The sequence below is a fragment of the Nanorana parkeri genome, unplaced genomic scaffold (genome assembly GCF_000935625.1).
Source record: "Nanorana parkeri isolate BGI_ZX_2015 unplaced genomic scaffold, ASM93562v1 scaffold51, whole genome shotgun sequence".
NCBI lineage: Eukaryota > Metazoa > Chordata > Amphibia > Anura > Dicroglossidae > Nanorana > Nanorana parkeri.
The window spans coordinates 444,543-461,845 of NW_017306319.1; the positions used below are offsets into that span (position 1 = coordinate 444,543).

At 44.7% G+C, this 17,303-nt stretch overlaps 1 protein-coding gene across 1 annotated transcript in view; it reads right to left on the reverse strand.

Moving 5' to 3' along the window:
* SGPL1 (sphingosine-1-phosphate lyase 1) overlaps positions 1–17,300 on the reverse strand; it is a 51,663-nt gene extending 34,363 nt beyond the window's left edge. The window contains exon 1 of the mRNA XM_018574928.1: positions 17,147–17,300. Coding sequence (XP_018430430.1) covers positions 17,147–17,158 — 12 coding nt within the window. The 5' untranslated portion in view covers positions 17,159–17,300. The remainder of the gene's footprint in view (positions 1–17,146) is intronic.
* Between the last annotated feature and the right edge of the window lie 3 nt (positions 17,301–17,303).

The window sequence follows — 17,303 nt, forward strand, 5'->3', positions numbered from 1 at the left end:
CTAGAACTTGTGCTGCAAGTGTTCTGGAAGTCTACCACTTGCCAGGAATATGTGCAGCAAGTTAACAAATTACAATTTCACCCCGCCACAAGTTTGTAGCAAGTTATCCTTGCTATCTGGGATACAATTCATCTTAAAAAGGAGAACTATGGGGTCAGTGTTTTTCCCCATAGTTCTCCTTAGGGCAACGGGAGGACACAAACTAGCGTCCTCCCGTTACCCTAAGCTCAGTATACCGCGAGCTACAGCTCGCGGTATACGGAGACGCCGCAGCCGGAGCGGATCCCGACGTAGAGGATGGGATCCGCCCAGCTGCGTGAGTGACAGCTGGCTCTGCCTATCTAGAGGCAGAGCCAGCTGTACCCGCCCCCTCCCCTGTCCGTTCCGCCAGTCAGCGCTGGCAGATAGGAGCGGGGAGAGGGGAATCCAGCCCTACCCCTGTCACGGCAGAGAGCCGTGACAGGATCGAGAGGTGAGCGAACCCGGTATGTGTTCGCTCACCTCCCGATCGACTGAGCCGACCTGTGACAGTCTCATTGTCACAGGTCAGCTAGAATTATGAGGTGAGTGGAAATCACTCATCTCATAGTTCTCCTTTAATAGCCCCATAGTGAGAACTTCTTCCTCCAGCAGCTGTTCTCAGTGCCCTCCACATCAGATGATTCAACATACAGTTTACATATTGGAAAGACAACACACTAGGGATGCACTGATATATCGGCCGCCGAAACATATCGTCCCGAAAATGGCACTTTTGGCAAAATGCAGAAAGTGCAATTTTTCTGCCGAAATAGCAGCACAACCCTGCTTTCTCTGCTCCCCGCTGGGTGCTGCTCTGTGTCCCAGCGGGGAGGAGAGAAATTGTCACAGGCAGCCGAGCGCTGCGGGAAGAGATCGCTGTGAGCGGCTGTCGTCTCTCCTCCCCACACTGCTCAGCCTCCTGTCACAGATCAGCGTGTGGGCCGAAACGGCCAGCGCTGTCACAGGAGGCAGGCCGTGCGAGGAAGGAGTCAGCTGTCAGATTGAGCTCACTTCCCCGCTCTGCTCGCTCAGCCTCCTGTGACAGCTGTCAGGAAGGAGAGCGAGGGACAAACACTCAGTGATCGCTGAGTGTTTGTAAATAATGGAGGACATTGTATGTTTACTGTGTCCCCAATCATGAATGAATGGGAAGTGATCTACATCACCTCCTGTTCATTCATGATTGTGGTTTTAGTAAAACATACTCTGCCATCAAATTCTGAATAAACAAGAACACTCAGAGGATTCCTGTTCATTTATAACAGGGGCTGTAGAAAAAGAGATTGAGGACTCTTAGGGGTTGATTTACTAACCTTATAAACACACATTTTCACTTTGGTGCTCCTCTACAACACACCAATATGCAGCTAATGCAACTATAATCGAACAACCAATATGTAGGGTTGATGTCAGTGTTGAGGATACAGAATGTAATACAATTATAACATAGGTCCTTCTCCTTCCTCTATTCAAATCTAAAAAAGCAAAGACTGGTCTGAAATCAGGATTTAAATAGAATAAAACATATCAAGACACACTGAAAGGCATCTGTGAATTCTGAGAGGGCTGTTCCACAGTATGTTCTTGTACTGGGGAAAAGTTTATGTACTGGGTGATTTTTATGCAAGATCTGACATCTCTGCAATGAGGAAGTATAAACATCTGCTCATCAATCACACAGCTAAACAGAAACTTTGAAAAATACAAATAATTTCAGAACAAAAAGAAAAAAGGAATCCCAATGATGCAGAGGCAGCTTTGTACCCCCCCACTGACTTGAGGGCAGCTTTGCCCCCCCCCCACACACACACTGATGTGGGAGCAGCTTTGTATCCCCCCCAACTGATGTGGGAGCAGCTTTGTACTCCAACTAACACAGGGGCAGCTTTGTGGAGGAAGGTACAGCCCAAAACACATAGTTGTCACCATGTCGGTTGGTAGTACATATCTGGAAAGATACACTTTGAATTGTGAACCGTTGTTGTATTACAGCCAAAGGGTGTGATGGTGGTTTTGTAGAAAGAGGAAGTGGACACAACATCTCATAGCAGCAATACTGATGATATGGAAGGACAGAGAAAGGATGTTTCAGACGTTCAGATAGTAAAATATAAAAGCTAGCCTGCCAGGACAGAAAGAGAAAGTCATATTTCACCTGTCAAAAAGTTAGAGAACATGCAAGGGTTGCTGTCATTTGCACCTGAACATGAAAGAAACATGCCAAATAACAACCATCAGAGTCTGTGCCAACAAACTAAAACCAGACAAACAGAAATTCTCATGGATGTACAAAGCAAGCTGAAACCAAACACCTTTCTAAAGGTGGATCTAAGCCTAAAATCCAAAGTTTGCTTGTCTAATATTTATTAGCACAGGGTAATTAAACAAAACAAAAATCAGTAATCAAATGTACATTTAGGGCTAGTTCACACCACATCAGTTAAGCAGAGCTGTGCAGATCAATGCAAGCTTAATGCCGGGGCACATAGAAAACAAATCAGATTGTATGGAATGCATTAGGCTTTTTGTTCTGGTCTATACCCATTACAGGAGATGGGCACCCTACCGATCTCGGTGAAAAACACCTGACTTTACCAACTAAATACTGGGCACCTTACTTATCCCACTGAACAGGGACTGACTTTACCATCTAAATACTGGGCACCGTACCCATCCCACTGAACAGTGCCTTTGCCATCTAAATCCCACTGAACAGTGCCTTTGCCATCTAAATCCCATTGAACAGTGCCTTTGCCATCTAAATCCACTGAACAGGGACTGACTTTACCATCTATATACTAGGCACCCTACCCATCCCACTAAACAGTGCCTTTACCATCTAAATACTGGGCACCCTACCCATCCCACATAACAGTGTCTTTGCCATCTAAATCCCACTGAACATTACCTTTGCCATCTAAATCCCACTGAGCAGTGCCTGACTTTACCATTTAAATACTGGGAACCTTACCATCTCACTAAACAGGGACTGATTTGCCATCTAATTACTTGGCACCCTACCCATCTCACTGAATGGTGACTGACTTTACTATTTACCCACTGAAAAGTAACTGGCTACACCACCCATGCCGGCCACGGAGATGCCAGAACCCTGCCAGAAGCAGATGCATAGAATTTGTAGTTTCATCATATCTATAGGGCCAAGGTTGTCTACCCCTGCTATACAAACACAAACAGTTAATTAGCAAAATGTGTACTCATGGTTATAAATCACACAAACCAAAATATTTCCTCTGTTGTATATAAACACCTGAGGGAACAGGAAGAGGAAGGAAAGTGTTCATGTGTAAAATAAAGTGGTGTTTAGATTACAGAAATGACAGGTTGTTGAACCAGAAATAAAATATATACAGTATATGTTAATGCTGTGGGTGGCTGTCAGTGAGAGGATTAGAAATGTAGAGTAGTTGTAGTTCTAAAGAGGCAGGCATCAAACATGCAAAACTGTAGTACATCTGCACATAGGTCTTTGTCCATATTAAATGGCCTTTCCTGTTATTATTATACAGGATTTATATAGCGCCAACAGTTTGTGCAGCGCTTTACAATATAAGGAAGACATTACAATCACAATACAATCCCATCTACAGGCAATTCAAGACAAGATGGTAAGGAGGGCCCTGCCCCTGAGGGCTTACAATCTAAAAGGGAGGGGGAAGGTGATACATGAGGAGGTAGCTGTGAGGGGATGAATTATTTGAGAATGTGATAGTTCAGTGGTTAGGTTGAGGTGGGATAGGCTTCCCTGAAGAGATGAGTCTTTAGGGAACGCCTAAAGGCAGTCAAGGTGGGAGATAAGACGGACAGGTTGAGAGACTCTAGAGAAGTCCTGGAGGCGAGTATGGGAGGAGTTGACTAGGGAGCTGGAAAGCAGGAGGTCTTGGGATGAGCGGAGGGGAAGGTTAGGGTGATATTTTGAGTCAAGGTATAAGATATAGCCGGGGGCAGAGTTGTGGATGGCTTTATAAGTGGTTGTTAATATTTTGAATTTTATCCTTTGGGCGAGTGGAAGCCAGTGCAGGGAATGACAGATGGGGGTTGCAGACACTGAGCGGTGGGTTAGGTGAATGAGTCTAGCAGCTGCATTCATGATGGACTGAAGGGGGGGATAGCATTTGTAGAGGTAGGCCAATGAGGAGGGAGTTGCAATAGTCAAGCATGGCAGTGCAAAACAGACAAGCTTCCATTTCACAAAGCAACATTTGGCTAGCCCTTTATCAAGCTGGAGGCAACCTGCTGCTAGATGTTAATATCAAATACATTTCTGCAACAAAGCCCAATGCTCAGTGTATTGTAGTGTGAGGATGGACATACTTCAATCAATGGTTTGTAGATAACAGGATAAAACAGTATGTTCATAATGCCAAACATGCACGTTTATGCAATGACCACAAAACCCTTCAATCATCACCACCCAAAAACAACTGTGCCGTGATCTGTTGTCTTGTAGTATTGGCTCTAAGATGTCAGTAGATCAGCAGAAGATGATTCAATGGGGTTGATTTACTAACCTTATAAACACACCACGAACATGTATACACCTCTGTAGTATGTTCCCTCCCAGCATGATCTATGGGTGGAATCTAAACACCTTTGTAGTGTGTACACACCCAGCAGGTGTGTTGTGCAAAGCCTTGCATGAATTGCAAGGTGATGTTGTGTAAATTAGCTCTCTGTTGTGTTGCTTGCGTTGATGAATGCAGGAATTTAAATGCATGAGCTAACCATTTTTGTCTAAACTGTGAAGCAGCATTATATATGCATCATGTGCATGATTTTTCCATATATGGCATTAGTGGAAATATGCTTTTAGAGACTTTTTGGTTGATAAATACGTTTTGCTGTGTAAAAATCACACGCACCTGGTGCGTGCGTGTGTTTAGGTTAGTAAATCATCCCCAATGACTCACATGGGATTGTCACCCTATCAAATATGTTTCAGGTGTGCACTTTATATTTCTTAATGCAACTGCTAGAGAAATAGGATTTGCCACATAACTTCTTACAACTTTGCCATGGGTCAAAGACCCAATTGAGGAACCAATGTAGATATATCTAACACACTCTGTAATCATTACTCATCTACTCAACAACTAACACAATTGTTTATTTTACATGGGAGTTTATTATACACTTCAAAAATAAGAGTTGGGGAAGGATGGAATCTGAAGCTTGCCCTAAGGGCCAGTGCACACCTAGGCGATCTGTGACCGCGCTGCAATCGTGCATTATACCGCACGGTCACGGAGTCGCCCATCACCGACGATCACACATGATTTTTCATTGTAATTAACACTTGATGTTTATTTATAGGTGTTATTTATATGTTTTCGAAATTCACATGTTTGATATGAGTATATAGATGAAAATATTGATCAGAAATATGTTTGTAATAGTCATGAAAAGGTTTATTAAGTAATTTATTTGATGTAAGGATTCACACACAGGCATTTCATTAACTATGCACTATTAACAGAGGGATTGATGTTGTTACACAGCATTTATAGCACACAAGGCTTGATAGATCGCTACAAAGGATCTATCACAACACAGTATATTGTATCACTTTACGATTTGTCAACGTTGTAGCGATATATTATATTCACTTCCAACTAATAGGGAATATTAGTCTATACACAAGACCGAGCGCAACATAACAGCACTATTATACACGAGTTTATCACTAAACATTGTTGCAGCTGGTCTACTATTACTTAGCACGTTTATCACTCCTAGCGCAGCAGTTTTGTTGTTTGATCACACTGTGGGTGCCATTATTTTCTAATGGCACCCCAGTCGCGCCGGGCGGATCAAACTTTTGTTGGTTGGTAGGGGATCAAATACTTATTTTACTCACTGAACTGCAACTCAATTTATAACATTTGTATCATGTTTGTTATGGATTTGTGGTTGATATTCTGGCTCTATCATTTAAAAAACAACTATGATCAAAAATGATAGACCTTTCATTTCTTTGCAAGTGGGCAAACTTACAAAATCTGCAGGGGATCAAATCATTATTTTGCTCACTAGTCGTAGTATAACTTGTATTGGATTACTGCAAGTTTGTAACTTATTTTACAATTGTTTAAGATCAATAAAAAGAGGGGTTTTTTTAAATGTTGAAACGCTTTAAGCCCCTTTTAGATGGGGGGGTCTGATTGAGTCCCGCTGTCAGTTTTTCAGGTGGATCCATTTGGATTTCCAAATTAAGTCTATGGGCAGCCGGATTTAAATGGACACAAGTCCGTTTACATCCGATTCCCCATAGGCCGTCATGGTGTCCGGTCGTTTCAGTTTTTTCCTACATCATAAACTTAACGAATCTACCGAAAGCAGAGCAAAGTTCTGTATAGAGAAAACGCTTAAAATGTTCACGCTTTGGCACATTTATTTAGTTTTGTTCCCAATTAGAACCTAAAATTATAGGTATTAGGTTTATGTTAGAGTGGCTGTAGTTTTATGCAGATATGCGACTCGTTGCCTATAGGGGGAATGTAAACTGGCACAATTCTACAAGTAATACAACTGCCAAATGTTGAAAGATGACACAGCATTAGTCAACAGCCAGCGCTGTAATTCTATCTTATCTTCTAGAACACTGGCTAATCTCAGCCTAACTTTACCAAGACGATAACACTATACAAACTAAACTACATTATCTCCATGTAAGACAATATGAAATTGGACATGCTGCGGTCTTAGAAAAGTCACCTTACTACGAAGGCTAGCCATGCGCGGTTAAAATTTTGTTCAAAAGCAATCGTTTTCGAAATGTCCATTCAATTTTCTAATCGCTAAGCCCTCATTCACACTAGAACAGGCCGGCACGTACAGCTCCGTGCACGGCCGTATCGGGCAGCTCCCGGGAAGGACAGGTGCTGCGTGTGATTAGTACCCAGCCCGTCCTTCTCTATGGGAGTACGCGGCCATGCGCCCCCCTAGGCTCACCTCAAGTGCAGGTCCGTACGGGTGTCCCGGTCACACGCAGCACCTGTCCTTTCCATGCCGTATGGAACTATACACAAGACACGGAAGCTACTGGATGTTTTGGCAGCCGTCTGGTTTCTGTGGAGTCCGCTCTGTTCTTGTGGTTCTCGCCTTACCTGGCTTCTCAATGAGCCCAGAACCATCTCAGGAGGATTCAAAATGGAAAGCAACTGGAGAGGTTCTCCCATTCCTGATCTCCCCTCTCCTGTATGAACCTGGAAGCATTCAGCTCCGAGCACTTACAGGTCCTCTGCCTCATATAAAAAGTACCTTTGTCAGCTCCTTGTAACAATAATTAAAAGTTAAAAGAAAAAACTAATCAAAATGTAATAAAATTACACACACACACGTACAGGCAGTTAGAGTGCACGTACTTGTGTAAACATCTATTCCATGATGCAGATTAGATATGCACAGATGTCAAAGGTAGAAGAATAATCTCAGTGCTATTAAAGGAGAACTATGAGGTGAGTGATTTCCACTCACCTCATAGTTCTAGCTGACCGGTGACAATGAGACTGTCACAGGTCGGCTCAGTAGATCGGGAGGTGAGCGAACACATACCAGGTTCGCTCACCTCTCGATCCTGTCACGGCTCTCTGCCGTGAAAGGGGGAGGGCTGGATTCCCCTCTCCCCACTCCGATCTGCCAGCACTGACTGGCGGAACGGACGGGGGAGGGGCGGGTACAGCTGGCTCTGCCTCTAGATAGGCAGAGCCAGCTGTCACTCATGCAGCTGGGCGGATCCCGTCATCTACGTCGGGATCCGCTCCGGCGTCTCAGTATATCGCGAGCTGTAGCTCGCGGTATACTGAGCTTAGGGTAACGGGAGGACGCTAGTTTGTGTCCTCCCGTTACCCTAAGGAGAACTATGGGGAAAAACACTGACCCCATAGTTCTCCTTTAATTAGTTTTTACTCTAAACTGATGAGCTGTAAAGGTTTTAATGCTTTGTCTCCTGACAATTTTTGGGTATTAGGTTTTTTTGCCTTTTTTGCAAGAGCATGCAATGTTAAGGCTAGATGTATTTGGTACTTAACTCAACACAGTCACATTTATTTTACTTATTAGGGATGCACCAATACTGTTTTTTTTGGTATTGATTACTAGTACCAATACTTTTTCATATCAAGTAATGTTTCACCGCCCGTCTTCCTGATTGGCCAGCTTCCCAACCAATCAGAAAGCTGGGCGGCGAGTCATTACACGCCATCCAGCTTCCTGATTGGCCGGGAAGCCATCTGCGAGCTCTCTCGTCACCAAGCTGTACAGTCAAGTAAAAAAGTAGTGCACCCCAAGGAAAGTGTTCTTTTCAATTTCGATAAAATGCTTATAGATACAGAGATGAATGAGGGCTTGTTTTTAAATGGAATTTCACCCCAAATTTATCCAATAAAAATTAGACAGCGATCTAACATTCTGTATGTGCCTTGATAACTGCATAGGACTGTTTAACTTCTGTCCACTCGGGCTGTCCAGCAATCAACATTGGAAAACTGCCGGCTATTACAGGTGACATCATGCAACTCATGGAATTGCTCAGTCCTACCTCATATTCTCCTGTAATTGTAAAGCGAGACTTAGGGCCCGTTCACACCATCCTCAATGCGTTCTGGCCCGATTGTGGCCAGAACACACTGGATCGCATTGCGGCTGACTCAGTTTGTTGCGGGGCGGGAGGGGGCGTGACGGTGCATTGAAGTGAATGGCACCGTAGCCACGATCGGGCAGCAATGCGATCGGCTGCACGGGTACACAAGGCAGATCAATGCCTGTGGTGAGGTTAGAAAAAATGCTGCAAGCACTATTTTTTCTGACCGGACCGGAATGCAGGCATCAATGTGCCACACGGTCCCGTGCGGCCAATCGGATTGCGGCCGGAGGGGATATGGCACCACACACACACTCTCTCCAGCCAGTCTTCTCCTACATTGCAGCATTGGAATCTTCCTCAGCGTCCTCACGTCTATACACTGTGCATTGACGTGATGATTTGCGGGACCTTAGACCGCTGCAAAGGAGGGGAAGAGACACTGGAAAGACCGGTCTAGGAACAAGCCAGCTGGGAGCTTCAGGCCAGTACAACTTTTTTTTTGTTTTGTTTTAAGCTAGACACAAATGAGCACTTAACTCTTACAGTGCATGGGTAGACCCACTGCAAGGGTTAATTAGAAAATGCCTTGAGTTCTTCTTTAAAGCAGATGTAAGGGTAAAAATAAAGAAAAAAAGTGCCCCAGGAGCTTTTAGCCCTATTGTGAAAGTATGCACAGCATATTAGCACATTATGGCAGACTTACCTGCCAAACTGGTCCCCTCCAGTGCTGCGCTCCGCCCTCTTCATCCCGGGCTTCTTCTGGGTTTCAAATCTTCGGCCACTTAATTGGCCAAACCCCCAGGATGGAACTCTCGCACATGTGCACAGGAATTACTTAAAGGGGTTCTAAACCCTCCGGTTTTTTGCCTATATCTACTGCTAGCAAGCAGTAGATATAGGTAAAAAGTTTAAATAATAAAAAAAAAAACCGCTTTAACAGCGGTTTAAACTTACCATGTTTTCGCTGCGCGCTCCCGCCGGAGAATCCGAAACTGCTCGGACGGCCGCAAAGCACCTTGGGGCGGCCGCATGCGCAGTTCGGATTTTCAGCCGGGAGACGAGCAGAGACGCAAGGTAAGTCTATGGACGTGTGTACCCGCATGCAGACACCGTGGGATCAGAAGTGCCAGCAAGCAGAGAAGAGTCAGTGCTGGATCGGAGAGCCGCCGCACCGCTGGAGGGACAGATGAAAACATCAGGAAAGAAGAGGAAGATCAGATTAAGAAAACTCATTTAAAAGGAGAACTATGAGATGAGTGATTTCCACTCACCTGATAGTTCTAGCCGACCTGTGACAATGAGACTGTCACAGGTCGGCTCAGTAGATCGGGAGGTGAGCGAACAAACACCAGCGTTTGCTCACCTCTCGATCCTGTCACGCCTCTCTGCCGTGACAGGGGGAGGGCTGGATTCCACTCTCCCCGCTCCGATCTGCCAGCGCTGACTGGCGGAACGGACGGGGGAGGGGGCGGGTACAGCTGGCTCTGCCTCTAGATAGGCAGAGCCAGCTGTCACTCACGCAGCTGGGCGGATCCCGTCATCTACGTCGGGATCCGCTCCGGCTGCGGCGTCTCAGTATACCACGAGCTGTAGCTTGCGGTATACTGAGCTTAGGGTAACGGGAGGACGCTAGTTTGTGTCCTCCCGTTACCCTAAGGAGAACTATGGGGAAAACAACTGACCCCATAGTTCTCATTTAAGGTAAGTGTTAAAATTAAAATTGGGGGGAGGGGCAAAAATTTGACTTTAATGTCACTTTAATCTCAGCATGCCAGGTCTGCGCACTGAGCTGCACATGCGCGGTCCAGCGTACAGGAAAGAAGACTGCCGAAAGGCATCAAGAAGCTTTTAGGACAGAAGCAACTTACCAAGTCTCCTCTGTCATAGAAAGCCTGCTTATGGGCAGTTTGTTTTTTCTTACCTTATTCCCCCAACCATGACTCAGAAGAAAGTTTATACTGTATGTTTTAACATTCCAGCTCGGTCAAGAGAAAGTGGCAGAGGGTACGGACTGGCCCGTCTGTCTTTAGGTTGCAGGAACAATACAGGAGTACGCCATATTGTTAGTGCTTGGTTAAAACACAATTAGAACTACAAGAACTGATACACTTCAAATATATGTGAATCATCTGTTTCTCCAAGAGGTCCCAGAAATGAACTATGTTTTTGCTCAGTCTCTCGGAGACGGGCAGAAACCTTTTAAAAGCAAACTTATGGACAGCCGTGGCAACCGACAACCCTGAAAGTAGAACACGAGTCCATAAAGCCGTTTAATCAATGTTTAAAGTTCAGATGAGGTAGAGATATCCCCATTATCAGTCATTCTGAACCTGAGGAAGGGGACCCTGTGAGGCCCCGAAAACCTTTGTATTTGAATGACATTCATGTGTCATTAAAACCGTATTGCTTTATGTTGAGAATGGTGTGCCGGTGACATTTGTTGGACTTTGTGATATTACACAGTGCCATCCGTGGCCACTTCAAGCACCCGCCTGGTGTACAGGTGTATTGTCTTTCTATTCAGTAAGGAGTGCAACAGGATACTTTTGCATATAACCCTGAAAGTAGCACACGAGTCCATAAAGCCGTTTAATCAATGTTTAAAGTTCAGATGAGGTAGAGATATCCCCATTTTATCAGAACCTTTCAACTACAAGTAATACAAAAGAAGCAACTTTGAATCGTGCACTTATCAATTCCACATTGATCTTTGTCTTTTATGGGCCTCCACACAGGTAGACTTTACTCACAAACGTTTCACAACACCATACCAAAAGATAGAGAAGGATACACATTGTTCAAGCACTGTCGGGTATGAAGATTTTCATCTAATACTTTTTTTTTTTTATAACATTCTAGCTGGGCTCATTCTTGCAAAGGGGGCCTCACCGCGTACATAATGAAAGTAAGAATAAACATTTTGGGGCTAACAGCTTAGCTCAGAGAATGTAATTTGCAAGTTTGTCTTTGAAGGTTCTCATTCACCCAGGTCATGGTATGTCAGTAAAAAATACATCAAGGTAACTGGATTTGCTGGATTTTTATTGAAGACGTTTCACTGGTCATCTGACTAGCTTTCTCAATTCAGAATGAATTCTGAATTGAGAAAGCTGGTCGGATGGCCGTTGAAACGTCTTCAAGAAAAATACAGCAAGTCCAGTTGCTTTGATTTATTTTTTACGGATATGCCATTCGCAAGGCACAACCAAGATGGAGTTGAGGAGCACAGACATTTCCTATGCTCCTCAGCGCCATGTGAACATATACGCTGGGTGGAAGTTATAAATCACCCCCTTTAAGTTACTAAGGCCCCTATTACTACAACCCACCCTACTCCTCACTATAAAAAAATGTTTGATCTACATTAATCTGGGATACAAAAACTTGGGACACCCTCTATGCATAACATTTATAAAGTATGTTGGAAAATGAGAGGCAGATACCACCGCTGTCAGACTCATCTCAGACTTAGGTTTGTGGGTGGACAAATTATTAGAACATCTCCAGCCTGGCACATAGCCTCATCTTTCTTTCCAATGGCTGTGGTCAAGGATGACTGCCGTAGTCCACTTTGCAAGTGTCAGAAGATGGTCTATGGCTAATTCTACCATCTTTCACAGATACACAATTAGCAGAGTTACAATTAAATAGATCTATTCTTTTTCTAGGGCTGGTTGTTATATTTACAGTTCAGTTAGCTCAAGTCTGTTTTTGCAGCTAAGCGAGATCTATATATTTTCCTGGCCACCACATTTGTTTAAAGTGAACCTGTCAGAGATCAATCTATAGCAGGGGTAGCCCGGCCCTCCAGCTGTGGTGAAACTACAAATCCCATGATGCATCCCTCTCCGGGAGTCATGTCTGTGGCTGTGATAATCTTGCAATGCCTCATGGGATTTGTAGTTTCATCACAGCTTTAGGGCCGGAGTTTGGCTACCCCTGATCTATAGTATCATACTTGGTAATCCTCAGTCAGTTTCTTTTGAGCTTGGAAAACCCCTGGCCCACACTATACAGAAGAGCTCAACTTCAGGCCTGACCAAGGCCCCGTCTTTGGTCATTTTCTGTCTTTTTTACGCACTTGTACAAGTAGTTTTGTGTGTTTTTACGCCTATTAGGTCCAACATATGTGACTTTGCCCGGAAAAAAAAACATATGTACTTTTTCAAGCAACGAGATTCAAGCGACATTATGCTTGGTGGTGAGCGCACACCAATGAATATAATCGAAATCCTTATTTATGCAATAATGTGACGTGCTGAAAAAACAATCAAATATAAACAGATAAAAATACAACAATGATAAAATATTTGTTGTTGTTGCATTTTTCATTGTTTATATTTGATTGTTTTTTCAGCTCGGCACATTATTGCATAAATATTTTGTATTATATCAGATATCATTTTAGTGCTTAGTAGCTCTTTTTCACCTTTTAATGTATCATCATTGGCGCAGATATTTTCTGATTATTTGATAATCTAAATCCTACTGTCAAGCACTAAAGCTCTTCTGGTGACGCTTCCAATCACTTAGATGTGAACAGGGCCTTAGCAGTAAGCATGCCCAACCCAGAACAAAGTCCTGGCCCCATTCAAAGGTTCAATATGAGAGTCTCTACTGACCACTCCAATTCCCTAAGGCTGGGTGCACACCTGGGAGTTTTTCAGCACTGATCGAATCGCTGAAAAACGCTCATGAAGTGAAATCCTATGAATCCCTATGGGCATGGTACCCACCAGGGCGTATTTCAGCACGATTTGTCGCGCTGAGAAATGCCCTACGCCCAAAAAAGTACTTGAGCATCTTTTTTGCGCGTAGGTACCAATTGCAGCGCCTATCCATTGTTATTCCCGAGTGTGGCTTGGACGCTGCCGTGTTCCATCCCTTGCGAGCGTCCGTGTCACAGTGGGGCGGAAGCGGCGTGAAGTTTAAAACGTTTTTGAAGAAAAAAAATCATACCTCCAGGGAGGTTAAAAAACGAGCGCGCGTTTCAGTGATTCAGTGTTTTGAAACGAGCATAAAACACTCGTATTTGGAACTCCCAGGTGTGAACCCAGCCTAAAGGGTGCCCTGGGAGGAGTAGGCTGGAGCTTGACTTTCTCGAAGTCTAGATATACATTATTGGGCATGTTGGGGGGTCATATGGTACTTCGGTGTATGTCTAAAAGTAAGAATGTACCAACACTAGTATTGGTGGCGATGCCGAGTATTTGGGCGAGTACGAGTACTCGCCAAAATGCTCCCATACTTACCCCCAAATAACAGAACTTTCAGTCAGAGGGAGATTTTCTTCTGACCGGCAGTGCAGCAAGGGAACACAGGGCCGGCTTCCCAACCACTCAGCAGCCAAACAGCATGGAGCCAGCTTCCCAGCCAATCAGGAAGCCGGGTTGCGAGTAACAACATACCACCAGGCTTCCTAATTGACCGGGAAGCTGGCTCCATTCTAGCGAAGTACCAGCATTGGTACTTGGTATTGGCTAGTCCCGAAAGAGAAATATCGGTACTCTTACTCGATACCGAAAAACCCAGTATCTGTGTATCCCCATTTAAAAAGTATAGGTGGACCCCTGGTGCTTCCCATGACTAAGTAACCATTATGATCTTTATCACTGTTAGTCTGCAATGGATGATGACTAAGGAAATATAATGGATTCAGCTGCACTGAAATACAACACATAAGAAAAGCATCTGACTTCAGACTGTATAATGAACGCAAATCATAGAGCTGACCAGAAAAACTTGTTTGGTTAGAGCAGGCACACAATCCCTAATCAAAACAAGGACATAAAGATTCCAGAACTGAGTTCAGTGTAAGGCCTGGTTCACACCCGAGCATTTTTCCACGCCGATCTAGTCACACAAAACACATATTTCCATGCAAGTCAATGATAACTGTTCACACCTTAGAGTTGTGTCGCGTGTATATATAGGTTTGGTATCTTTGATCCTGTGCTGCTCTACCAACTAGGGGACTGCCATACAAGCGGTACAATGAGAACGTACACTGCTTGTTTATTTAAAGGAGAACTATGAGATGAGTGATTTCCACTCACCTCATAGTTCTAGCCGACCTGTGACAATGAGACTGTCACAGGTCGGCTCAGTAGATCGGGAGGTGAGCGAACACATACCGGGTTCGCTCACCTCTCGATCCTGTCACAGCTCTCTGCCGTGACAGGGGGAGGGGCTGGATTCCCCTCTCTCCGCTCCGATCTGCCAGCGCTGACTGGCGGAACGGACAGGGGAGGGGGCGGGTACAGCTGGCTCTGCCTCTAGATAGGCAGAGCCAGCTGTCACTCACGCAGCTGGGCGGATCCCGACGTCCATGTCGGGATCCGCTCCGGCTGCGGCGTCTCAGTATACCGCGAGCTGTAGCTCGCGGTATACTGAGCTTAGGGTAACGGGAGGACGCTAGTTTGTGTCCTCCAGTTACCCTAAGGAGAACTATGGGGAAAAACACTGACCCCATAGTTCTCCTTTAAGCAAAATGAAGATAAACTAACAAGTGATAGTAAGATTTGTCATTCACAGGAATTACGTAATGTGATAAAAAAGACTCCATCAGGTCTCTAAAGTTATGTAACCATAAGCTCCCTGCAATAGAAACACTGCATATTAACCTCTACGGTGGCCCAGATCTCCTACCTCCCCTTCATTTCAGAGCTGTAACCTCTGGTAAGCATCTTCGAACACGTCCAAGAGTGCTGGATGCCTATGTCCCCCAAGGCGCATCATTTTTGTTTTCTCCAACCCCTACATCAGTGCTGAATCCTATAGTTATGTAGAGGTTTTAGGAAGGAAAGACCGGGGTCTCTTTACAAAACTTTGATGATGCGTCATGGTGGTGTCAAAAGAGGCTGGAGAAAAACAAAAAAAGGGAAAAGGGAAAAAGAAAAGCAGACAGATCCCCAGTGTTCTTGGTAACATATCTGACTGTAGTCATGTTTATGGTGGTCTTACGCAGCCAGAAGACTTTTACGCGAAGAACAAAAAGGAGCAAAGCTTACACTGCACACATGCTGCCTCCACTCACTGAGGAAGTAGCACAGCAGGTCCCAGTACTTCAATAATACTAGGAAAGATGGGAAGATGTCTCACTGTTTCGGCTAACCTTAAACGAGCCAAATACTCTAGCTCTGCAATTCCTTTACAATCTCATTTAGGGCCATTGACAACTTCCAAAAACAGTTGCCCCACTCCAAAACCCCTTAATCCTGAGGTGGACAAATATAGAATTCAGGAGCCAGTCCGCCCAATCCAGGAGCCATCAGAATTTATGTATGTATTAATCTATTGTAGAAGCCAGCCCCGTTGACAAGGGAAAACCTCAAAAGTTAGGCACCAGCTGGAATTTTAGTGAGCGCTGGCTACCTGGCTCCTCAGATTTGTCAAGCCTTAAGCTGCATTTACATGGGGGTAAATGCTGTTGCTGGGGAACCTACAGATTCTTGCAGCAGGAATCCTAGGTGTACTCGTTCAGATGCGGCCACTGTGGCTACTCAGGGTGACAGTGGCTGCACCTGTCAGCAGTAGTCTGCATGTAATAGTATCATTACCTGCGTTTCGGGAAAGATGATTGTCCCTGTGTGCGGACTACCGCTGACACATGTGGCCACTGTCAGTCTGTCATTAACTTGAATGGGTACAATGGCCGCATCTGAAAGAGTACACCTGGACCTGGGATTCCTGCTGATGGAATCTGTAGGATCTTTTCACAGGAATCCCCAGCTGCAGCATTAAGCTGCATGCTGACCAATCCAGAGAGGCTTCTTGTTCTTTAAGGCCATGTCACATTAGCTATAAGTTAGCAAGTTACCTTCAGCCTCAAGATCACGCAACAGGGCACTCACCTGCTCCTACAATATTGCTCCATCCCTGGTGAGAACACTAAAGAATCTTGTTTACCAACTAGGGAACAGCAATGAAGCGACACCCCCACTAATGCCACCAGCAATAGGATCATTAGCTTTACAAAAACTACATAACATGCAGACCTTCCTAAACATGTCTCCTATTGTGTATCCAATCAGCTAAGCACATTGGACTTCACTTTTCAGATCAAAGGATGGCAGGCTGCTGACAGGGCCACCCATGGAGCGAATTTCTCAACTAACTTGGCAAAATTTGCTCCATGTATGGCCAACCTAAAGCTGATTGAATAAAAGACTTCAGTATAGCGCAACCAGAATCTCTGCCAGATGATGAACATAAGTCCAGAAGATGGCCACACATGTTACAATCAGATGGCACAATCTCCTTCAGATCTGCCAAACAATAGAGTAGAAGCCCTACCTAAACGTCTGCACAGTTTGCAATGGTCTCCACCACACTTACAACAAATAAAAGGGATCAGCCCCAAGTTACTTTTTATCCACAAACTGCTCCCTTTTTTAGAGGACACTGACAATTTTAATCACCAGCTTATGAATATCCTAAAAAAGCAAAAGGGCAGAAGACCCAATTGATGGATCAGGGCAGAAGACCCAATTGATGGATCAGGGCAGCGACAGTGCTCACCTGTAGCTCCATGTCTGTCGGGCACACAGCAGGCGGTGACACACAGACACTGACAAGGAACTGAGATGTCCCTCTTCCTATCTCCTCCTCTGATTTAAAGCACTGCCGCTCATTGCTGTTCTGTCGATCCCTCCTGTCCCGTGTGCCCGTCACCCCT